The sequence below is a fragment of the Nyctereutes procyonoides genome, unplaced genomic scaffold (assembly GCF_905146905.1).
Source record: "Nyctereutes procyonoides isolate TBG_1078 unplaced genomic scaffold, NYPRO_anot_genome, whole genome shotgun sequence".
In the NCBI taxonomy this organism is placed as follows: domain Eukaryota; kingdom Metazoa; phylum Chordata; class Mammalia; order Carnivora; family Canidae; genus Nyctereutes; species Nyctereutes procyonoides.
The window spans coordinates 20373960-20398567 of record NW_026575147.1 but is presented as its reverse complement, the minus strand read 5'-3'; the positions used below and the strand labels follow the sequence as shown (position 1 = coordinate 20398567).

General features: G+C 44.3%; 2 protein-coding genes across 5 annotated transcripts in view; one reads left to right on the top strand and one right to left on the bottom strand.

The window, feature by feature from the left end:
- The window catches only part of PIP5K1A (phosphatidylinositol-4-phosphate 5-kinase type 1 alpha), a 41896-nt gene extending 30883 nt beyond the window's left edge, over window positions 1-11013 (bottom strand). For 3 of the 4 annotated variants that reach the window (XM_055312693.1, XM_055312695.1, XM_055312696.1), the window contains exon 1: window positions 6294-6812. In XM_055312693.1, coding sequence (XP_055168668.1) covers window positions 6294-6375 — 82 coding nt within the window. In that variant the 5' untranslated portion in view covers window positions 6376-6812. Of the gene's footprint in view, window positions 1-6293; window positions 6813-10889 lie in introns of those variants that run through there. The other variant, XM_055312694.1, reaches the window with a different exon arrangement.
- A 333-nt stretch (window positions 11014-11346) lies between these two features.
- On the top strand, window positions 11347-24430 carry VPS72 (vacuolar protein sorting 72 homolog). The gene is made up of 6 exons (XM_055312745.1): window positions 11347-11514; window positions 15219-15371; window positions 15565-15679; window positions 16069-16245; window positions 23427-23571; window positions 23852-24430. Exons 1-6 carry the CDS (start codon window positions 11398-11400, stop codon window positions 24237-24239), a joined length of 1095 nt encoding a protein of 364 aa, XP_055168720.1. The 5' UTR covers window positions 11347-11397; the 3' UTR covers window positions 24240-24430.
- Window positions 24431-24608: the final 178 nt, after the last annotated feature.

The window sequence follows — 24608 nt, the reverse complement described above, 5'->3', positions numbered from 1 at the left end:
ATAAAATAAAATAAAAAATAAAAAAAACCTCTTCCCATTCTCTTCCTACAACTTCCTTGCTTACCATCCCTACCCCACTCCCAACATTACTGATCCTTTGATATAGTGCTTATTCTGGGTTACTTCCATATTGCTCAGTTAAGTATACAAGGCAAATTAGATATACTGAAGTCACTGCAAGGAACCTGCCCTCCTTACTCTTTTTGCCAAAGTCTTCCTCTGACTCAACAGGAAGGAACCTTTTCTGGAATCAGATATTTACCAATTAACACATACTGTCTACAAGGGGGGCCTGGCTGGCTCAGTCGGTAGAGCATGTGACTCTTGATCTTGGGGTTCTAAGTTCATGCCCCATGTTAGGTACAGAGTACTTATAAATAAAAGCTTTAAAAAAATATATATTGTCTACAGCCATTACAAACAGACTGGAATTTCACCGGAGAAGAAAGAAAAATTACTGGGAGACAAAGTCTAAAAAAAATGGAGGAATTGAGAAAATAAGTTCACTTCAAATAGTAAACAGTAGAAAGGATGGAAGCTTATAGGAGATACGAACAAAACCAATTAACACATATTTAGAAACTCAACGATGCTCTCTTTTAATAGGAAAGGGTGGAGGAGTGAAGTGCAATAGGGGAAATGGGCTAGGAAGGGGGTTTCCTCCAGGAAATACCATCAACCCAAACATTCTCTCTTTGAGACCAAATGGTGGTGGGCTGGGGTTTGGAACACAGATTCCCTCTACCAGGCTATCAGAAAGTACCATACTTCCTGAAATATACTTTTTTTTTTTTAAGATTTTATTTATTTATTCATGATAGACACACACAGAGAAAGAGAGAGAGAGGCAGAGACACAGGCAGAGGGAGAAGCAGGCTCCATGCCGGGACTCCAGGATTGCACCCTGGGCCAAAGGCAGGTGCTAAACTGCTGAGCCACCCAGGGATCCCCCTGAAATATACTTTAATTCACGATACAGTAATACACCCAGAAATAGAACTAACAATGCTCTTGCTTTATGTCAAGTCAGAACAACCCAAAATTCTAGGAAAGAAAATATCCAGCTTAAAGGATAAAATAACCACCTTCCTTATCTCCAGTTCTTTGGCCTGGTGTTCTCTCTTTTGTTCACTTCACAGGCTATCTTTCCACTGTATTACTGAAGAAAAACAGGCCAATAAAATATGTAATAACTGGTTGGCTCAGTCAGGTAAGTGTTTGTCTTCAGCTCAGGTCACGATCCAGAGCCTCACATTAGGCTCCTTGCTCAGCAGGGAGCCTGCTTCCCCCTCTCTCTTTGCCGCTTTCCTTGCTTGTGCTCGCTGTCAAATAAATAAATAAAATCTTAAAATATGGAATAACTGCTAGCTGGCACCTATTTGAGCAGTTATGAATCAGAAGACTTTTTTTTTTTTTTTTTTAAGATTTTATCTATTCATTCATGAGAGAGACAGAGGCAGAGACATAGGGAGAGGGAGAAGCAGACTTCCTCCAGGGAGCCCAATGCAGGACTAGATCCAGGGATCACAATCTGAGCCAAAGGCAAGATACTCACCACTGAGCCACCCAGGTGCTCCTGAATCAGAAGACTTTTATATCAATCCAGAACAGCACTCAGAAACTAGCAAGCAAAATATACTATTTTGATACCCAAAGCTAACTTATCAGTACATTACCAATAACTATCAGATACTGAATACCTAGTAAGTCTATATAATCATACTTGACCGGGCTTGGGCAGCCATGACAGAAATAAATAGTTAATTAGGGGTGCCTGGGTGGCTCAGTCAGTTAAGTGTCCAGTTCTTGGTTTAGGCTCAGGTCATGGTCTTGGGTCCTGGAATCGAGGCTGGCCTTTGGCTCCATAATCAGCAGAGTCCACTAGAGATTCTTTTCTTCTCCCTCTGGCCCTCCCCATGCTTGTGTACACACCACACTCTCTCACACACTCTCTCAAATAAATAAAATCTTTTTCAAAAATTAAAAAAAAAAAAAAAAGGTTAACCAAAAACAATGACATTTTGATGTCAGTTTTTTGGCAGAATCTACCAAGGGAACAAAAGAAAAAAAGAAGTGTCAAAACCTCCATGTAGAAAACAAACAGAAACATCTATCCCTAACATATAAAATGTCAACCAAAATGGTACTGGTGATATTCTGACTACATGATGTTCTGTCTTATCTTTACATTTCCAAATTTCAGTTCCTCACTCCATTAAAGTGCCTCAAATTATATTACTTTTCTCTAGTATGAAAGAATCGAAGGGAAAAGGATTGACCTACCAATGTTGTACACTGGATATAAAGTACACAGACAGAAAAACCTCAACAAAATCCCTACCATTTGGGGATGCCTGGGTGGCTCAGCGGTTGAGCGTCTGCCTTCCACTCAGGCGTGATCCTGGAGATCCAGGGTCAAGCCCTGCATCAGGCTCCCTGCTTGGAGCCTGCCTGTCTCTGCCTCTCTGTGTGTGTCTCTCATGAATAAATAAATAAAATCTTTAAAAAAAAATCCCTACGATTTGGAGTTATCAGATTGGAGCATAATTTACTGGTGAAGCTCTTCCAGAAAGAACAAAGCCACCAGAATCAGGGACTGATGAGGCTGGCCCTACAATAAAGTTCCCAAGGAAAAAAATGCTTCAGCCCTGTGATCTCTGAGGTTTCCCTCAATAGTTAAGTAAAATAAAGTTGGAAAAAGAGCTGTGAAGTTTTTTCCAAGTCATTTGTGCTTATGATACAATGATAAAGTGAAGGGTGACAATTTCAAAAATGTTCTGGTTTGAAGGAAAAAGGAACTACAAGTTCATGATCTTCTAATGTTTCAAGTGCTTTTTCCTTGGGGGAGTCACACATGATTTTATCACACCAGCTCTTATTTCAGAGGAGTATACACTTCAGCATTCTAACTCCTTCAAACTTCAAATCAAGGCTCCAAAACAGAAACTCTTTATTCCCTTCACAGTAGTAAAAAAAAAAAAAAAAGGGGGGGGGACACTTAGTAGCTTATTTCAAGCTTTTTTTTTTCTAAGATTTTATTTTTAAGTAATCTCTGCACAGCAATGTGGGGCTCAAACTTACAACCCCAAGGATCAAGAGCTGCCTACTCTACCAACTGAGCCAGCCGGGTGTCCCTGAATTTCAAGCTCTTGATGAACTAGTCAAATTACAAATAGCGAAATAGACTCTCTGTGACATATCATCATACTGTGAACAGCACTTCTTCAGGGCTAATTTTATTTTTTAAGTGGTGCCACTGTCCAAATAATGAGGATGAGGGAGAAAGCAAAAGAAGGAATAAATTTCCTTTACACACCAAACAGCTGAGACTAGATGGCAAACAGCATCATCTTTTATTAACAAAGTATAAGCACAAACACATGATGATGGTGTCTACAAGCTGATATTTATAACTGCCTCCCCCAAATCCAAACATGGTAATTACTCCAATGGGAAAAGATGTCAAACATCTCTCAGAGTGTATGGTTTGATCTACCCTCTGTATTTCACTTGTCAGCAGCATAAAAGACCAGCTCTGCCTTAATGTAAAATAATCTAGACAGAAACAACTGTCCTAAATAATCTGTTCTTCCTGGGCAGCCCCGGTGGCTCAGCGGTTTGGCGCCGCCTTCAGCGCAGGGCATGATCCTGGAGACCTGGGATCGAGTCCTGTGTCGGGCTCCCTGCATGGAGCCCGCTTCTCCCTCTGCCCCTGTGCCTGTGCCCCCCCCCCACCCGCGTCTCTCATGAATAAATAAATAAAATCTTAAGAAATAATAATAATCTGTCCTTCCTAATTTGAATGTCAAAAGATTTTGAGCCACCAAAGATTATGAGTAGCTTATCTAAAACATCAATCTGTCCCTGAATCAACATTCTTATTTTCAATCTATTTTCAACATTGCCAAAGAATCTTGCTTTTAAGATTTCAAAGTTTCACCAAAATTTAAGTGAGTTCAGCTAAACATCTAAGAACAATAAACTGGTTTTTGAATGGTTACAAACACACACACAATTCCTTACCTTAAATTTCTACAAGGCCAGCCTTCTTCCCTTTAACAATTTAGGAAAGCATAAACTATCACTCATTCCTGTCAATGTCCTAATTTGCTTGGTACCATCCAGATACAGCAAAACTCACCTCCAATCACAAATAAAACCCATTAAATAAAAATAAACCATTTTTAATAGCCCTCTTCTCCCCATCAGAATCAAATATTCTATCCTTTTCAATTATATCATTAAAATGAAATATTTTACTCAAATTTACTAAGCCCAAATCTAGGTGAAAGTGCAGATACACAAAAAAAGTCAATACTGTGTATGTGGACACAAAAAAATCCCCTCAGTTTTTGGGGAATATTTATTAATCCAATTGCTTCAATATTTGTCAAGGAAGCAAAGAGGGGAGGTATAAGAAAAGTAAAAATAGGAATCTAAAACTATTTTTAGACATTTTTATACCTTCACTTCTCATATGAACATAGTAGAGTCAAGGAGCTGTAAAGCTCACTGAAACCTAACTTTATTTTCTGGTGAAAACACAACAAGAAAAAAACATTTATATGATCTGAATTACTAATTGCTAGCTCTCAGATCTGGCAGTAAATTTAAAAACATAAAAATATCACACAGTGACATCTGAAAAAGATAGAGGACTATCTGAAGCAGGGGTTGAGATGGAAAATGAAGATGTATCAATAAGTGAAAAGAAATAGTTCCTTTACTCCGAAATCTGTCCACATGACCAGTACTTCCATGAGAAAGAGGCTGAATCAAATTTTGAGATATAAACACATGGCTTTTAAGGTTAACCTGGTTTCTAATAGAAAGAACACATAATTTAATAGTTAAGTTTAAGGACTACACACAAACATTGTTCTCTCTGCATTGGGGGAAGGAAGAAAAGATTTTAAATTAAGGAACTACTCTATTAAAAGCTTGTCATTTTACTTCATCCAGCACACCTAGAATGCAACATAAGTTACTCTGGTCCTCTAATGCTTTTACAGGAAAGACAAAAATTACCTCTCAAGAAACTAAAAATAGATGCACATAAATAAAACTGCACCTTATGAAGAAGCTTTGCCACCATGTAGTCGCACTCATGCCAGCTAGAATACAAAAGGTGGAACCTTCTATTTAGCCAATTCAAAAGGCAAGGATGAAATCCCAGGCCTAAGGAAATGTCAACATCTCAAGTACAGGATCCAACATCTGGCAGCCTCTCTTGTTGACAGTTTAGAGGCAAAAGCCACCATGAACACCAGACATTTCTGATGGAAGCTCTAGAACAGTTTCTGACTCAATCTCCACCCCCTTCCCCACACTTAGACACATTTGCCCTCCTACACACAATCTGTTGCTTTTCTCGTGGGCTCCTCAGCCCTCCCTCAATCTCCAATAGTTTTTAACTACTTTGAGCTATGTTCACTGGCTCCAAGTGCCAATTTCCTGATACAGTCTAAGCATTCTTCCAGTCCATTTCCTATTACGCAATATTCCCCCACAGCACGTAGAACCACCTCCCCCAACCACTCCATCTTTCTCAGCATAACCTCTCTCAACCTCTACTGCATCGTTCCGCCTTCTTCCACCTGTTTTTAGGATCCTTGAACTCTAATTTTCCACCTTCCTTCAAAATACCCCATTCTTTCCCAAAGTTGGGGAGTTTAGAAATGGGAATGATCGAAGTAGGGTGTGTGATAGAATATGTATGTATGTCCAAGCGCGTAGGGCACTAAGTGAGAAGATATGAAGCATCAGGGGGAGTCTCTAAAGAAAAAGAGGTCCCGAATAACTCCCACCCCCAATAAAATCCACAATTCCCAACTCCACAGCAATCGAAAGAAAGCGTCATATAAATCTTAAACATGTTTTAACCCCATGGCTTCTCTTCCACATGTTTATCTAACTAACCCCATAATCAACTTGGATTCCACCCGCCTATCACACTAATTCCTCTACTGAATGAAGCGTCCATTTACTTTTAGTTTTCTCTGCACCTTTCGGTTTCCTTTCTGTTTCCCCCCTACTCCCACCTTCAATCTCCATCCCTTCCTAACCCTATTTCTTCAAGTCCTTAATTCGGTCTCCTCAAAGACAACTACTATTTTTGACAGCCTCCCTTTCGTTTCCTCAGACTCTCCTTGCCGGCTCAGACAGCCCTGCTATCTGTCGTCCTTACCGGCAACTTCTCGGACATCCCTAGTTACAGGTGCCCTCCCAAGTCTCGCTCTCGTTCCCATCGCACAGCCGTCACCAGACCCCTGCCCACGCCTCGCCCTGATTACCTGAAGCCGAGGCGCAGGAAGGGACCCCGGGATCAAAGGATGAAACCCCGGCCGCCGACGGCCCTGAGGAGGCCGACGCCATCTTGGCAGCCCCCTCCCCCTGAGCGGCCTCGTTCCCTCTCAACAGGGTTCTTCCTCTTCTCTGAATCGAATTTTCTCTACGTCTCTTCACAGAACCCCGCGGTCTGCGGGCCGCCTCCCTGCCCCCTCCGGGGCCTCTCTCAGACACGTCGGTCGGGACAGTGAAACAGCTCAGGGCCGCACCATTTGGCTGGTATAGGGGAGAACTCCCGTCTCGCACCCTCTCGGTAACTTCGACCACTCTCCGCGGGAGCTGCTTTCCCTTTACTTGGGAGTAGGCTCAAGCAGCTGCCAAGACCCCGCGTCTGAACCTAGCCACACCTAGAGGAATAAGGGGGCGTGAAAAGTCCCAGCGGAACGAACACCCGCACCCCTCCTCCCAAGCCAGAGCCTGTTTATCGCCCAATCCCACCGCTCCACTCCGGGTGGCCAGGAAAATCTGAGAACTGAGCATGCGCGTAACCTTTCCGGCGTTTTAGCCTACTCAACCGGAAGAGAGGCCCCGGCAGCCAATCGGAGGGCTATTATTGATCACATGACAAGGGCTCCCCACGCCCTTAACGAATCCGCGAGTCGAAGACGGGCCCTTCCGGACTGTAGACCATCCCTACGGTGGCTCGGTGGGTCCATTTATATTCGGCTCCGGGAAAGGGCCGTGTTGAGTTGCTAGAGTTCGGGGTAAATAAGTCAGCCCAACCGGTCTCAATTTTAGAGCTCAGGTAAGAACTCCCGACAGAAGCGCTGTTGTCAAGCCAGAGACGTTAAGCACTCGAATATCACAAAACATCACATGCGACTGTTTTTCCGGCTTTACTGTTTTGTTTACTGGTTAGCTTAATGTGCGCGGCCGTCTTGCCTTCCAATGAACGGCATTCAAAACAGATCTACACTTTGCCTCAAGCGCAATGGTGGGCACAGTTATGGAATGCAATAAATATCTGATAAATGAATGAATGAAGACCTGTCAGAAAAAGCCACGGAAAGCAATCAGACTACATCAGTCTTCCCGCTATCCAAGCAAGCTATTAGCCCCCTGCCTCTGTACATCTGTGCCCCAAAGGGCATGGAGACACTATAAGTTCTTCATTCTAGTCTAGTGTGCGGACTGACGCTGCTCAGTTTTAACAAAGTACCCTGGAGGGCAGCCCCGGTGGCTCAGCGGTTTAGCGCCGCCTTCGGCCCAGGACCTGATCCTGGAGACCGGGGTCGAGTCCCGCGTCGGGCTCCCTTTATGGAGCCTGCTTCTCCCTCTGCCTGTGTCTCTGCCTCTGTGTGTGTGTGTGTCTCTCATGAATAAATAAATAAAATCTTAAACAACAACAACAAAGTACCCTGGAGATTGTGAACCCAGGTGGGGATCTGAAGACCTGTCTCGCCCTGATCGGACTGTAAGCAAAGACTGTTTCATTCTTCTATCTCCAGCTACTCCCATCTGTGACTCTGCACACGGTAGAGACTCAATAATTATTTGTGCAATTAATAAATTAAGAGAAATGGCGGGGGAGGGAGGTGTCTTGCTCTGGTAGCCCCTAAGATGGCCTGGTTATTCTCTCTACCCAGATGTCTTCCAGGTCCTAGAAAGAGAATCTAGGACCCAAAGTCCAGACTATCCCTGCGTATTTACCTCTGCCTTCTACCCCTCTCATCAAGATAAAAATAATTGTTTCCTTGCTGCCACCTGCTGGATTATTCATATTCCTTTGAGTGCTGAAGGTAGACAAACTTAACATGATTGGGTTGCCGTTTCATTACATAGCAATGGGATTGTGTGACACTGAAGTATTTTATAATTGCATATATATATATATACCCTTCCACCCGACTAAACAATACAGGTACTAAAGAAGTGGTGGGGATCCCTGGGTGACTCAGTGGTTTGGCTCCTGCCTTTGGCCCAGGGCATGATCCTGGAGACCCGGGATCGAGTCCCACATCAGGTTCCCTGCATGGAGCCTGCTTCTCCCTCTGCATGTGTCTCTGCCTCTCTCTCTCTCTCTCTCTGTATCTCTCATGAATAAATAAATAAATAAAATCTTTAAAAAAAAAAGAAGTGGTGGCACTCTGTCTAGCACAGGATTTCGCTCATAGGTCTTCAATAAATATTTGTTGAATACGTTATCCTTGTTTTTATAAAAAGCATGCAGCGGCTACCATTTCCTGAGTTATTTTAGAAAGATATAAAGCTGTTTCTGATTTAAAAATCGGAAATAAGAATGAGGGATCCCTGGGTGGCGCAGCGGTTTGGCGCCTGCCTTTGGCCGGGGGCGCGATCCTGGAGACCCGGGATCGAGTCCCACGTCGGGCTCCCTGCGTGGCGCTTGCTTCTCCCTCTGCCTGTGTCTCCGCCTGTCTCTCTCTGTGTGACTATCATGAATAAATAAATGAAATATTTTTTTAAAAAAAGGAAATAAGAATGAATGAATAAATAAATAAATAAATACCGGAAATAGACCAATAAAGCCCTGATTCAAGGCAATAGGTTAAACAGGTCTTCTCCCTGGGATTTGATTAGTGAATTTGATCTCAGCCCTCCTGAAAAGAAGAGATCTCCGTTTTGTAGCTTTTTAAGGATCTTTGTTTCTCCTTAGGTACCAGAAAATGGCTACTTATTACTCCTACTACTTTGTATTAAGTCTGTTTACTTGCTTGTCTCCCTCATAAGACTGAACATTTCAGGGCAAAGATTACATTTTATCCATTTTTATATCTTTTTAAAAAGATTTTATTTACTTATTCATGAGAGACACAGAGAGAAGACAGAGACATAGGCAGAAGGAGAAGCAGGCTCCATGCAGAAAGCCCGATGTGGGACCCAATCCTGGAACTCTGGGATCATACCCTGAGCCAAAGGCAGACACTCAACCGCTGAGCCACCCAGGCGTCCCTCCATTTTTATATCCTAAGCATCTAGAATAGTGCCTGGCACAAAGTAGATTCATAGTATATGTCTCCTGAATGGATGAAGGCAAAATTCAAAAAGGGGCTAGGGGTGTCTCCCATCTTTTCTCCCATATCTTGTCTCTACCTCCACTCCCACTCAATCCCTGGGGTGTTCTCTGAGTCATGGAACTACTCTTCCCCAGTAACATTCCTGGCATAGCAGAACTATGGCAGACATGGCAGGGTGTGGAAGCAGAAGCAAAGCAAGACATGTTGGCTTGGTGCCTCCAAGGAAGTTGAAAAGGGAGTTCACCAATATATATTTTGGAAAAGTGGAACAGTCCAGTGATCTCAAAATAGGGCCACATATACAGGCTTAGCAGAAATTATGTGTGCATACACACACACACACACACACACACACACACACACACACACACACAGTTTTATTAAAGCAACCTTAAGGTCTTAGAACAGTTCCTAAGGTCAGAATGGAGGGGTTAGGGGCAGGAAAGATCAACCTAAACACAAAATAAGTGGATGAGTACTTTACTCATTCAAGTATTCATTCATTCGTTCGTTCATTCATTCAACTGGCATTATTTAGCCCCAAGTATGTCCTAGGTGTATAAGAGTTCCTGGTGATGAAGATAAAGATGAAGATGAAGTCCCTGCCCTCAAAAAGATCTCAGGCTAATGAGATAGATACATAAATCATTAGAATAAAATGTAATAGCTGCCACCATAGCATAGGTACGAGTGCTATGGTTTGACAACCATATTTTCAGGATAAAAGATGGAAAAGAAGTCGACACAGGGTCTTAACAATTACACAGACTATTTGAGATTGGAACTATTCTGGAGAATTGAGGAGGCATGATCTCCATGATTATGGAAACTGCTAGGAAGCGAGGTGGGCGAGTGAGAAGACATCACTGTCCAATATAACCAGGATTCTGCCAGGTATATAAGAAAGGAAAAGAATCCTAAGGAGAAGGAAAAGCACACAGGCACGACAGAGGATTGGGAAGTGATGCCAGAATGTGATGATGAGGCAAGAGGTGAAACTAGAAAGGCAGGGAGAGGCCAAATTATGCAGGATCTTTAATGTCAATGTTAATAGGTTATCACCTATTAACCATCTATGTGCTTACTAAATCCTGCTGAAGCAGTTTAAAAGGATTAGATCTCTTAATCTCTTAATCTTTTCAACAACTGTAATAGGTAGATGTTATTAGTCCCACCTCTTTTTTTTTTTTTTTAAGTAGACTCCATGTCCAAGGTGGGACTGGAACTCACGACCCTGGTATCAAGAGTCGCACGCTATACCCACTGAGCAGCCGGGCGGCGCCCCTCGTCCCACTCTACTGGTGAGAAAACTGAGATTCCACCAACTGTCCAAAGTCACACAGTTAGAAGACCTTAAACTCAAAACTCAGGTCTGGTTGGTTATAAATCCATGCTCTTAATATTAACCACACTACTATTCTGCCCCCAAGAATTCTGGACTTTAACCTATAGATGCCAGGGAGCCATTAAAGATCTTTGAGCAGAAGACTGACAAAGTCTGGTTTTTTAGAAAGGTTCATTACTAAAAGCACAGTGGAAAACGGACTGGAGCAGAGGGAGACTGACCTCTTCTAAGTGAACATTTGTTGACTCTCAAATTCTGGACTTAGGGTAGTGGGGCTTCTGGCGTCACCGGTCGAATCATTCGGCAGTCCAGATCGGCGCGAGCTAGGGGAGGGAGCTTGGGGAGGTCTCCACGCCGCTCCTCCCCGTGGGCGGGGCTGCAGGGTAAAGAAGCGGTTTAGCGCCGCCTGCAGCCCAGGGCGTGATCCTGGAGACCCTGGATCGAGTCCCACATCGGGCTCTCTCTGTATGATGCCTGCTTCTCCTCTGCCTGTGTCTCTGCCTCTCTCTCTCTCTGTCTCTATGAATAAATAAATAAATAAAATCTTAAAAAAAAAAAAAAAAAAAAAGAAGGCTTGACAGACGGGCCTAGAAGCGTCTCGACGCTCTCCTACTTCTGCCTGTGGACGAAGGGCTGCCGCCGCCGCCCGCCGCCGCAGGTAGTTGTGTCGAGCGCCGATACCGCGCTGGGTGAGGGGCCGCTGGTAGCGGCGCAGTCTCGATAGACAGTATGAGTTTGGCCGGTGGCCGGGCCCCCCGGAAGACCGCGGGGAACCGGCTTTCTGGGCTCCTGGAAGCCGAGGAGGAAGATGAGTTCTACCAGACGACTTACGGGGGTTTCACAGAGGCAAGAGTCGGGCCCAGGAAGAGGGAGGGGAGGAAGCTACTAGGAGTCCTGAACGGAGAAACGTCGGACAAAGAAGGGGGCGGGGAATGGATAGAATCAGCCCTGGGAGTGATATTCGAGAGCGGGTGGGAGATTCCTGGATGGGGTTGGAGGGCTCAGGGATGAGGGGCTCTCCGAGGCACCCCAGACCATGGAAGAAACCAACCGTATACTTCTTTGGTTGCATGTTTCACTTCTGACGTCTAACGTACTCGAGCTCCTCGTAGTCACGCAGTATGGACTCTGGCCTACTGCTTGGTTATCCACCTGAAGGTAGAAAAGGATCTCTTCACAAAATAGAGGAGCTCAGCCTACTTTTTTCACCTTTCAAATCTCAACGTAAATGTCTCCTTAGTTAATCCTTCCTTAACTGCTCTAAAAAGTGGTCCATTTATTTCCTTCATATAATATATTTCGAATTGTAATTAGATTTGGTTTGCCTACTTGTTTATACTTTTCTATTAGATTGTAAGCTCTATCAGGTTAGAGAAGGTCTGTTTTGTCCAACAGTATACGTCCAGTGCCTGGTCCATTCTCTGGATTGGACCGGCACTGGTGCTGATTGAATCTGTCCATTCTTAAAATATCTGTTGAAGAGCTAGGGCAAGCCAACCACTGTGGTAAGTTCTAGGGAAGCATAAAGTATTAAAAACACCACTTTGTTACTCATATTCCAGACCCCAGTGGGGGGAACCAGCAGGAGTAACAGCTGAAATACTGTGTGATAAGGAGGAAAAAAAAAATGGTAAGCTAGGGTGCTGTGGTAATATGTGGGAGCCAGAGTTATTGGTTAGGCTTGGCCTCCCTGGAGGACATGATGTTTAAGCTTACTACAGTATGAAAAGTAGGCCTTGACTCAGTGAACAGCAGTAGGGCTGGGAGCAGGATAAGGAGAAATGGTGTGTGTGGGGGCGGGGGGGGGGGAATGCAGAATGTGTAAAGGTACTGAGTCTGTGTGGGACATGCATGCCTACTCTCCTTTCTCCGAACCTTGAAGGAGAATAAAATTGATAAGGCTGGAGGGAGTGGACATAGGCCAAATCATGTTGGGCCTTATGAACCATGTTGAGGGGTTTTGCTCTTTATCTAGACGACTGAGAAGATTCATCAAAGTACCATGATCAGATTTGTATTTTAGAAAACTCGCTCTGTAATGAGGAGAATGGTTTGAAGGAGGCAGTGGGAGTAGAGAAAATGGGCAATAGTTTCAAGACAAATTAAGGACACTGAATCCATAGGACTTGAATCCACAGGACTTGATTGGGAGTCATTACTTACACAGTTGACCAACTATAGTTTAAAATAGAATGTTCTCATCCCTCCCCCAAAGGCCATTTTCCTATTCCTGTCATTTTACGAGTCATTATTTAATATGTACCCTTCATGCTTCCAAAAAGGATTAAAGGAGGCTTACAATATAAACAAAAAGTAGGACCTGTAAAAATAGAGACAGATCAGAAGTAATTGTACCAGGAACCTCTGCTAAAATAGTAATAGCAATTTATATTAAATTTAGCGGGGCGCCTGGGTGGTTCAGTGGTTAAGCATCTGCCTTTGGCTCAGGGTGTGATCCCAAAGTCCCGGGATCAAGTCCCACATCAGGATCCTTGTATGGAGCCTGTTTCTCCCTCTGCCTGTGTCTCTGCCTCTCTCTCTCTCTCTCTCTCTCTCATGAATAAATAAATAAAATATTTAAATAAATAAATAAGTAATAAATTTAGCTGTGAGCTTCCTGGCAGCCAAGCCCTGAATTTCTTTTTTCAGTAAGAAAGAGGCATATACATTCTTTAAGAGAGAAAAATTTATTCAGCATTAAGTCCTAGGAAGAAGTGCACTTCTACATAAAATTATAAAGTCATGGGTTCACTAGATGATGTAGAAACATTCACTTATCTAGTCATGCCTATTAATGACCCTTGATAAAAGCCAAAGGTATGGTAGTAAATCCCTAACTTAGTGAAAGCATCTTGATTGGACGGACACTAAGCTAATGTGCAGTTGAATGACTACTCTCTGGTGCGATGACTTAATACCTGGTTAGAGCTGAGGGGATTAATGTGTTCCCAGGCAGTCTTTCACAAGCATCAGTTGGGAGGAAATGATGGCCATCGGTGCAAGTTTTGAACTCTGGCTAGCTTGGCATGTCAGCTGTCTGTGCTGTTTGCTTGCTTTGGCAGCATGTGTACCAGGATTAGCCTGTTGGTCTACATCCCTGACTGAAGAGAGAGCCACATGTTTGAGGTGCCACCCTGCCCAGTTTTTGACTCCCTCGCCCTTAAGTGTGTTTTTCCCTTTACTTTCCAATGTGGCTGCCATTCTAGTCCTAACCTGTAACCCCTCAGTTCTAGGGTGTACTCCACGTTCTCTACTCCACTCAGCTAACAACTTCCAGAGCTTTCTGAAACAGCCCTGGTATATAGTTTTCCTTCCTCCCTAAATCTTCATTGGCTCTCCATTATACATATTACAAGAACTCAGTTATTTTTCTGTTGCAACACACCTGAGGAATGAGACCTATGTCTCAGTAAGTTTACCTCAACAAAGATTATCAATAATGGGACAAGTAAGGAGAGGGAGAGAATTGAGAATCATTGGCCTGCAAATTAAAAGTCACGAGTTTATTAGCCTGATACATGAGTTTCTCTGTTGACTGAAGGCAACCTTTTCAAGTCTTCTAGCTTTGGAGGGCAGTCAGTTAATGTTGGAAGAAGACAGTGCTGGAGTCAAAGGCAGTCGACTAGGAAGATTTCTTGCCCAAGACAAGCCTTCTGCTTTACTGAGGTCTAAGTTTTTATTCGTAAACAAGGTATACACATTCCTGCGTCTGCACCTTTGTTCTTGCTATTCCATCTACCCATGATACCTCTGCCCTCTTGGCCGTCTAAACACTACCATATTTTAAACCACAACTCAAGTTCTCTTTGTTCTTTAGATTCTAAAGCAGAGTTCAGCAAACCCTGACCTACTGGCCAAATTCAGCACATAACCTGTTCTGTTCTGGACCTTTACAGAAAAAGTTTGCCAACCCCTGCTCTAAAGGAATAAAGTTAAAGTTTAGACCCTCCCAGACCACTGGTCTATAGGACATATGCCTTCCTCCAAGCTCCTATAACATTTTTAAATTTATTTATTTATGTGTTTATTTGAGCGAGCAGGGATGGGGGCAGACAGAGAGGGAGGGAGAATCCTCAAGCAGACTCCCTGCTAAGTGCGGAGCTCAATACAGAACTCAGTCTCAGGACCCTGACATCATGATCTGAGTCAAAATCAAGAGTTGACCACTTAACTGACTGAGCCACTCCTACAACATTTTAGTACCATTTAGTACCATTTGATACTTTATAGTTGCCTTGTATTCAGACTTCCTTTTACAATTATGTCTTGTCCTCTGCCAGACTGTGAGACCCCTGAGGTAGAGATCAAACGATATCCTTTTGTATCCCAGCACTTAAGACTGTGCTACGGGCAGTGGATCAATGCTGGAAGGTGTGGTGCTGGTGCCAAAGTCCATCAGCTAGGAGGGCTTCTTGCCTGAGGAAACTGAAGGGCTGGGCTGGGAAGGATTGTGGAACAGATCTTACATCAAGAAAGAAAAAAGATTCTGTTCCTGGAGGGGCACTGATGACTCCAGTGACAGTGAGAACCTCCTTTTCCTGTGTCCTCAGGAATCGGGAGATGATGAGTATCAAGGGGACCAGTCAGACACAGAGGATGAGGTGGACTCTGACTTTGACATTGATGAAGGGGATGAACCATCCAGTGATGGAGAAGCAGAAGAGCCAAGAAGGAAGCGCCGAGTAGTCACCAAAGCATATAAGGTACTGGGGGTATCCTGGTTTTATTGGACTTCCATAGTTTCCCATAATTTCTGTTCTGCCCTTCATTAGGTCCCAGTACTCCTCTCTTCCCTGCAACCAGTCCAGTTTCCTACAGTGCTAGTGTTCTCTTAAGATCCTCATCTTTCTCCTTATCAATTCTATTCCCTGGTATCTGATTCCAATCTGTCCCCAGGAGCCTCTCAAGAGCTTGAGGCCTCGAAAGGTCAGCACTCCAGCTGGTAGCTCTCAGAAGGCCCGAGAAGAGAAGGCACTGCTGCCACTAGAACTACAGGACGATGGCTCTGACAGTGAGTAGAGATGTTTTGGTCAATTGACAAAATTGGAATAGAACGATAAAGCATTCTATCAGTGTTATGTTTACTAAAGTTGTTTACTACAGTTATATAAGTAAAATATACACTTTGGAAATATACACTGAAGTATTTAGGGTCAGGAGCTAGGATGTGTGCAAATTAAGCCTCAGATCATTCAGGAAAACACATGCAGTGCAAATGAGGTGAAAGGTAAACAGGAGGTGATCTGGGTAAAGAATACATGGGTAGTCTGTGGACTCTTCTTGCAACTTTTTTGTAAGTTTGAAATGATTTCCAAATAAGTTTTAAATTTTTTAACTATAAATTAAAGGAGATGGACATGAATTTAAAGATTTTTTTTTCCTCTCTGACTTCTTTCCGAGGCCGGAAGTCCATGCGTCAATCTACAGCTGAGCATACACGACAGACATTCCTTCGGGTACAAGAGAGGCAGGGCCAGTCACGGCGGCGAAAGGGGCCCCATTGTGAGCGGCCTCTGACCCAGGAAGAGCTGCTCAGAGAAGCCAAGATCACAGAAGAGCTCAACTTACGTTCACTGGGTCAGTCTGTGGTTTTAAGAACAGTGGGCAGAGAGCTGAGGAGCGTGACAAAAGTGGAGACTGGAGAACCTGAGCAGCTATGGAGAGGGAGATCTGGAACAAGGGAGTCAAGGAGACGTAGAGAGTGAGGGCTTAGTAGCAAGGAAAGAGGCAGTGAGGAGGGCTCTGAAGTACAAGTTAGGTAGAAGAGAAAGTGTATGGGGGTAAAATAAGAATTGCATAGAACTGAGTTCAGATCCTAGTTCTGCTTTTCATTTGCTGTAAGACTGCTGGCAATTAACCTACTTGTGTCTCGTTGTCCTGGTTTACAAACAGACAATAATGCCTACTTTATGCTAATTGTAAAAATGAGGACTTCACCAGAATTAGTTCATAAGATGGGCTATTTTCAAGTCAAAATTCTTTTTTTTTTTTTTAAGATTTTCATTTATTCATGAGAGACACACCAAGAGAGAGGCAGAGACATAGGCAGAGGGAGAAGCAGGCTCCCCTCAGGGAGCCTGATGTGGGACTCGATCCCAGGACTCCAGGAATGATCCTGAGCCAAAGGCAGACACTTATCCGCTGAGCCACTTGGGAGTCCCAAGTCAAAATTCTTTAAAGTCTCTTCACTTTACATGCTGAATACATGATCTTGTATTATAATATGCTATCCAAGACACACATTTCTTTTTTAAGAGAGAATGGAGGGGAGGGGCAAAGGGAGCAGGAGAATCTCAGGACCCTGAGATCAAGACCTGAGCTAAAATCAAGAGTTGGACACAACCAACTGAGCGACCCAGGCACCCCAAAACACACATTTATTTTTTTTTTTTTTTAATTTTATTTATGATAGTCACACAGAGAGAGAGAGAGGCAGAGACATAGGCAGAGGGAGAAGCAGGCTCCATGTACTGGAAGCCTGACGTGGGATTTGATCCCGGGTCTCCAGGATCGCGCCCTGGGCCAAAGGCAGATGCTAAACCGCTGCGCCACCCAGGGATCCCCCCCCCCTTTTTTTTTTTTTAATTAAAACACACATTTCTTTATAAGGTGTTGAGAGTTGAGAGTCTTAAATCATGAGTGGTACATGCGGGAACAGCAGGTTACATACCTCCCATTGAATGCTCAATGTGGGCATACTTTCATCAGGCAAAATAACACAATCACCTATAGTATTTAATTTGTTCTCTTTTTCTTTCTCTCCCCACCACCCCCGAATCTTTCTCTGAATCTTGCTCTTAGGTGAGCAAACATGTATAGTTGAATGTGTATAGCCCCAATGTGGAATGGAAGATTATTTACACAGAGTATCTGGGACCCAACCCATTCCACTTTTATATTTCTCAAATTTAGATAACTCCAAAAGAACACAATGATTAAGAAAAGATTTACTTCAGTTCTGGCATCTTCAGGATATATTTTCACAATTATTTCATTAAATACAACAAAACTTTTTTTTTTCTTTTTTTTTAAGATTTCATTTGTTTGGGACATCCGGGTGGCTCAGCGGTTTAGTGCCACCTTCAGCCCAGGGCATGATCCTGGGGTCCCGAGATTGAGTCCCACATCGGGCTCCCAGCATGGAGCCTGTTATTCCCTCTGCCTGTGTCTCTGCCTCTCTCTCTCTCTCTGTGACTATCATAAAAAATATATATATATTTTATTTATTTATTCATGAGAGACACAGAGAGAGAGAGAGGCAGAGACACAGGCAGAGGGAGAAGCAGGCTCCATGCACCGGGAGCCCGACGTGGGATTTGATCCCGGGTCTTCAGGATTGCGCCCTGGGCCAAAGGCAGGCGCCAAACCACTGCGCCACCCAGGGATCCCTAAATAAATAAAATCTTAAAAAAAAAAAAATTCATGTGTTTGAGAGAGAGCACAGAGGGAGAGGGAGAAGCAGACTTCTCACTCATTAAAGAGCCCGATGTGGGGCTTGATATCAGGACCCTGAGATCATGACCTGAGCCAAAGGTGTATGTTTAACCTTCTGAGCCACCCAGGCGCCCCATTATATTGACTTTAAAATCGGTATTTAATCTTTGTGTGATGGTAATTCAATACTTTCGAACAGTAGCTATCCCTCAAAACAGAAGTGACTGAGAACCATCACAAACAGTGAGGTGACTTTGATATCACATCCTTTCACTACATTGGTTGGTTTGGGCCACTATAAGGTAACTTCTAGGCTTTTTACATCAGTAACTGACATAGGAGACCTTGCAGAAGTTCATGAACATACTGAATTTGAGGAGTCTGGGAGCAGTCCATGCAGTGCTGAGTTCAGTTCAGTGTAGACACCTGGACTTTAACAAAAGATCTGGGCTGGAAACAGAAACGTGAAAAAGTCTGTAGAGTATAGATAGCACTGGTAGGTTAGATCAGCAAGGGAGAAAGCATGGGGAAGAAAAGACAGAAGCTGAAGAACATCTGCAGACTAGATATAGAATGTAATGGGCTCATATAAGAGGAGCTTAGCAGTGGCCAGAGAGTTGGAGAACTTCCAAGAATATTGTCTTAAGAATGCCAAGCAAAGGGCAGCCCCGGTGGCTCAGCGGTTTAGCACCACCTTTAGCCCAGGGCGTGATCCTGGAGACCCGGGATTGAGTCCCACATCGGGCTCCCTGCATGGAGCCTGCTTCTCCCTCTGCCTGTGTCTCTGCCTCTCTCTGTCTCTGTGTCTCTCATGAATAAATAAATAAAATCTTTAAAAAAAGAATGCCAAGCAAAGAGAATGTTTAAAAGAGTCTCTTCTGGGGCACCTGGGTGGCTCAGTGATTGAGCGTCTGCCTTTGACTCAGGTCATGATCTTGAGATCGAGTAGGGATCCCGGTAGGGAACCTGTTTCTCCCTCTGCCTATGTCTCTGCCTTTCTCTGTGTGTCTCTCAAGAATAGATAATATCTTTTAAAAAATGAGTCTCTTCTGAATGCTGCAGAGATGCCACTCAGGTGGAGAACTGAGAAGTGTCCATTTGTCTTGGTGATAGATAAGTCAGAGATGACCTTAAGGAACACTTTGGGGGACCACACCATTTTGAAGCAGCTTGAAAAGTTTGGCTGTAAGGGGTGGAAGAAGGAATAAGAACTGTGGTGTTTGGGGTAAACATAGTTTCCCTTATTTGTTTCATTCAAAGATTGGGGGAACTATATCTTTGGTGAGAAGCATCTAAAAGTTTAATAATAGGGAAAAAAGAAAGAGTTAATAGTGTAGGTTTTTGGAGAAGTGAAAGGTGGAATTGAGGGGGTAGCTAGAGCACAGATGGAGGAATTGGCTTAAGTTAAGAGGGAGGGAGAGAGGAAGGAAGGATGGTTTATACTTGGAGGTTTCCAAACCCACAGCAGGATGTTGGAGTGATTCTCATCTGATTTCTTCTAGACACTATCACCTGTCAGGTGTTGGGCATAGAGTTGACAGCTTGAGGAGAGTGAAGGGTCTTTGAAATACCTGAGATATAATTATATGCTGATGTTGGGGGAGTCTTGAATTTTGGGAACATGTGTTCATGGTGGTTCCAGTCTACCGCATTGTGTAATATTTCACCAGGAGCACTTAGCAATCCAGGTCTGGGCCAGGGAGTTTCGACTGATAAGAGTGATTGAAATGATAGACTGAGGGGATCCCTGGGTGGCTCAGCAGTTTAGCGCCTGCCTTTGGCCCAGGGCGTGATCCTGGAATCCCAGGATCGAGACCCACGTCAGGCTCCCTGCGTGGAGCCTGCTTCTCCTTCTGCCTGTGTCTCTGCCCCTTTCTCTCTCTCTCTCTCTCTCTCTCTCTCTCTGTGTGTGTGTGTGTGTGTCTTTCATGAATAAATGAATAAAAATCTTAAAAAAAAAAATGATAGACTGAGGAACCTAACCTTGATTTTAAAAGAAACGAAGACTAGAAGGGGCTGCTAGGTAGAATGTAGAGAGATCCATGTGCAGGAGGCATCAAGGAAGAGAACAGAGGTATCTAGAGTAGTGGAGCAAACAGATCCAAAGGATAGGATGTTGTGGCCAGAGCCTGGGATATGTGATTTTAGTATTTTAGAGCTGGGCCAGTTCTAGGCAATAACGAAGTATAGGCTGTAGCTGTAGTGGAATGGAATAACTCGAATGTCACGGACAGGAAGATTGTTAAGCGATGAGATTTGTAAAGAAACTGAGGATGGGATGTTGAAGGGGTTACCCATGTGCACTTTGAGGTCATCAGGGTGACACAGGAGGATAGGAGTTGGGTGGAGAGGAAGAATGTAAAGCGCTGCCAAAGTCTTCAGTGAGTGAGGGGAGTGAGCATGGTACATGGCAGGAAGGAGAGATGATCTAGCCTGGTGGCATAAGTCACAAAAGGGAAGTGAGTTTGCAGATGGGTAGAGGAGCAGTGATCTAAAGTTGCAGTGTGGGCTCAACAGAATACAGGCATGCCCTGCATGGGATGTAGCAGGATGAACAGCCTCCACCAGAGGGCTACAGGGAGAGTGGTGGCCTGAGGGGCTGATAGGCTTCCAGGAAGACAAGTTGTGGAAGGAATGCTGAGTTGAGGAACTTGAGGACAAAGATGAGTTGGCTGATTATGGAGCAGGACTTCTAGAAGACACAGGAAAGTATTCGAAAGGAGAAGGATTGGAAGGTTGGCTGAAGGGAAAGAAAGTAATATTACCTATCAGAATTCCAAATACAAGAAAGGCTAAATCATCAGTGGAGTTTCCTGGTCCAACTTTAGCGGATTATACCCACATTTTTTTTTAAACATTTTATTCATTTATTCATAAGAGCCGAGAGAGAGAGAGAGAGAGAGAGAGAGAGAGAGAGAGAGAGAGAGGCAGACACAGGCTCCATGCAGGAAGCCCGAAACAGGACTCAATCCCGCGACTCCAGGATCACACTCTGGGCTGAAGGCAGGCTCTAAACCGCTGAGCCACCCAGGGATCCCCTGTACCCATATTTAAGAAACAGAAATTTTGGGTTCATTCAGAGAAAAGGAACAGGAATATTTTGACCTATTGAGAATTAACAAATACTTGTTGTGGGCAGCCGGGGTGGCTCAGCAGTTTAGCACCGCCTTCAACCCGGGTCCTGATCCTGGAGACCCGGGATCCAGTCCCATGTCAGGCTCCCTGCATGGAGCCTGCTCCTCCCTCTGCCTGTGCCTCTGCCTCGCTTTTTCTCTCTCTGTGTCTCTCATGAATAAATAAAATCTTAAACAAACAAACAAATACTCGTTGAGTGCCTGCAACATGCAGAACACTGTTTGGCCCTGATAATATGTAGGTAATATGAGTCATAATCAGTGCCCTTGAGGAGGAGATGTGTATACCAACTGTGAACTGCCTGTGTCACAGTGTCCAGCCAAGAGACTGTGAGAAGCATTCAGGAGAGGCAGTTATTCTGCTTAGCTCATTATTGCTGCATGACAATATAGATGCAGTGTTGCCAGATTTTCTTATAATTTTAAGAGGAGGGCACCTGGGTGGCTTAGTGGCTGAGTGCCTTTGGCTCAAGGCATGATCCTGGGGTCCTGGGTTGGAGTTCCACATCAGGCTCCCGACAGGGAGCCTGCTTCTCCCTCTGCTTATGTCTCTGCCTCTCTGTGTCTCTCAAAGAGGAACCAGAAATCTCTGTATTTAAGTGTAATTTCCTTGGGGCACCTGGGTGGTTCCATCAGTTATAAGCACCCGACTCATGATGTTGGCTCAGATCTTTTTTTTTTTTTTTTTTTAAGATTTTATTTATTTATTCACGAGAGACACAGAGAGAGAAGCAGGTTCCATGCAGGGAGCACAATGTAGGACTCGATCCCAGAACTCTAGGATCATGCCGTGGGCTCAAGGCAGACACTCAACTGCTGAGCCACCTAGGCATCCCTCAGCTCAGATCTTGATCTCAGGATTGTGAGTTTAAGCCCCACATTGGGCTCCACACTGGATGTGGAGCCTACTGAAAAATGAATGAATGAAGTTCATCATTTTCAAATATCAGTAACTAATTAAAATTTTCCAAAAAAAAATTTTTTTTAAAGATTTTATTTATTTATTCATGAGAAACACAGAGAGAGAGAAGCAGAGACACAGGCAGAGGGAGAAGCAGGCTCCATGCAGGAAGCCTAACGTAGGACTCAATCCCAGGTCCTGAGGATCAGGCCCTGGGCCGAAGGCGGCACTAAACCGCTGAGCCACCCAGGCTGCCCTAAAATTTTCTTTAAAATACAATACAGAGGGGCACCTGGGTGGCTCAGTCAGTTAAGCATCTGCCTTTGGCTCAGGTCATGATCCAGAGTTCTGGGATCAAGTCCCGCATTGGGCTCCCTGCTCAGTGGGAAGTCTGATTCTCCCTCTGCCCCTCCCCCATGGTCATGCTCTCTCACTCACCCTCTCAAATAAATAATATATATATTTTTTTAATTAAAAAATCCAACTATTGATTTCAGCTCAGGTCATGATCTCAGGGTCCTGGGATCAAGCTCCATGTCAGGCTCCAGACTCAGCAGGAAATCTACTTGGGGATTCTCTTCCCACCCCCACTTCAAATAAATAAGCCTTGAAAAAAAAAATACAATACAGTGCAAAACAGATTACGTAGCATATTTAAGTGGACTGCCAGCTTGCAACTTCTGCCATAGACTGAAAAATACAGTAGCAGAAGAGTATCCTAAGCCACTGTTGTTAGCAAAAAGAGTGTCTCAAAATCATGTATGAGGAATAGTTTGATGAGATGGGTATTGTGATCAGCCTAGAGAGACATGGACACTAATTTCAACTATGTAAAGGACCATCATGTGGAAGACAGATTAGATCCACATCCTTTACAGCCCCAAAAGGTTAAACAGTGTAATCAGGCAACATATTTCAGCTTAAAATAGGAAGGAACTCTGTTATGACTAGAAATGCCTGAAGTCCCAGTGTGCTGCTCTGGCTGGAGCAAGTGGACAGGGTAGCTATAGAGGAATATGCAGGGAAACAGTGGGCTTCTCATCCAAGGGTCCCTTCCAGCTCTAAAGCTGTACTATTCTGAGTGTATGAGGAACCAAGTGGTCAGGATGTCAGGGGGGCAAGCAGAAAACATCAGAAGTAGAAGGTGCTAGGAGGCCTCAGAGGATCTACATGAATGACTTAGGCAGGGACTAGCCAGCTAGGAAGATAATTGAGAGACTGGGGGACAGAAGTGGGTGTGGGCACAAAGGGGACTCATCATCCCTTCATACCTTCCTTTGACCCTGAAGAGACATACGAGAGGCTCGAGGCTGACAAAAAGAAGCAGGTGCACAAGAAGAGGAAGTGCCCTGGACCCATAATCACCTATCATTCGGTGACAGTGCCGCTTGTTGGGGAGCCAGGCCCTAAAGAAGAGAATGTGGATGTGGAAGGGTGAGTGTGTCGTAGGGAAGAGGGGGAGAGAGCCTTCTCCCTGCCCTCCTCAGCTCTTCCCCCACAGCTATCCTTCAGAGTCCTCTTCCTTCAGCTCCTTGTTTCTTTTAGCCTTCTTCTCTCTCCAGCTTTTCCATCCAGCCCAGCTTGCTTTTCCCTGTCACTTAGATTCTCTCAGAACATTGTCATCACTCTACCTCCTTCCTCTCTTTCCTTGCCTGATGTTTATCTATTGTTTTCTCTCCTCAGAGTGTTTGTGTTTTTCTATCTCTCCCCTTAGGCTGGATCCTACTCCCACAGCTTCTGCACTGACTCCCCATGCTGGCACTGGACCCGTTGTCCCTCCACCTCGCTGCTCGCGTACTTTCATCACTTTTAGTGATGATGCAACATTTGAGGAATGGTTTCCCCAAGGCCGGCCCCCAAAGGTCCCTGTTCGGGAGGTCTGCCCCGTGACCCATCGCCCAGCCCTGTACCGGGACCCTGTCACAGACATCCCCTACGCCACTGCTCGAGCCTTCAAGATCATCCGTGAGGCCTACAAGAAGTACATCACTGCCCACGGACTGCCGCCCACTGCCTCGGCCCTGGGCCCTGGCCCACCACCTCCCGAGCCCCTCCCTGGTTCTGGGCCCCGAGCCTTGCGCCAGAAAATTGTCATCAAATAAGGAGATGTTTAATCCTTAGAAACCTCTTTCCTGCCCTGACTTGGGGCTCTTCATGTTTCCCCTTCTCTCCCTGCTTCTCCCCTTTGTCAGCTCTGAGCTTTGCCCAGCCCTTTTCTATTTCTTTCCCCCCAGTTCCTACTGGTTTTGTGTTTTTTAATCTAATAAAAGAGAAAGATCTCCTTTGTCTGGTGTCTGATCTAGAGTTGGGTGCAGTTTGTGAATGTCTGAGTATATATGGGTTTTTATTTTGTTTAATAGTGTTTATTGTGAGCTTCCGTTTTTAAATTCTAAGTATTTGTTCCTCCAGCTGGATTATAAACACCTTCAGACACCCAAACAAAATTCTTATACTTACCTTCATATCACCTT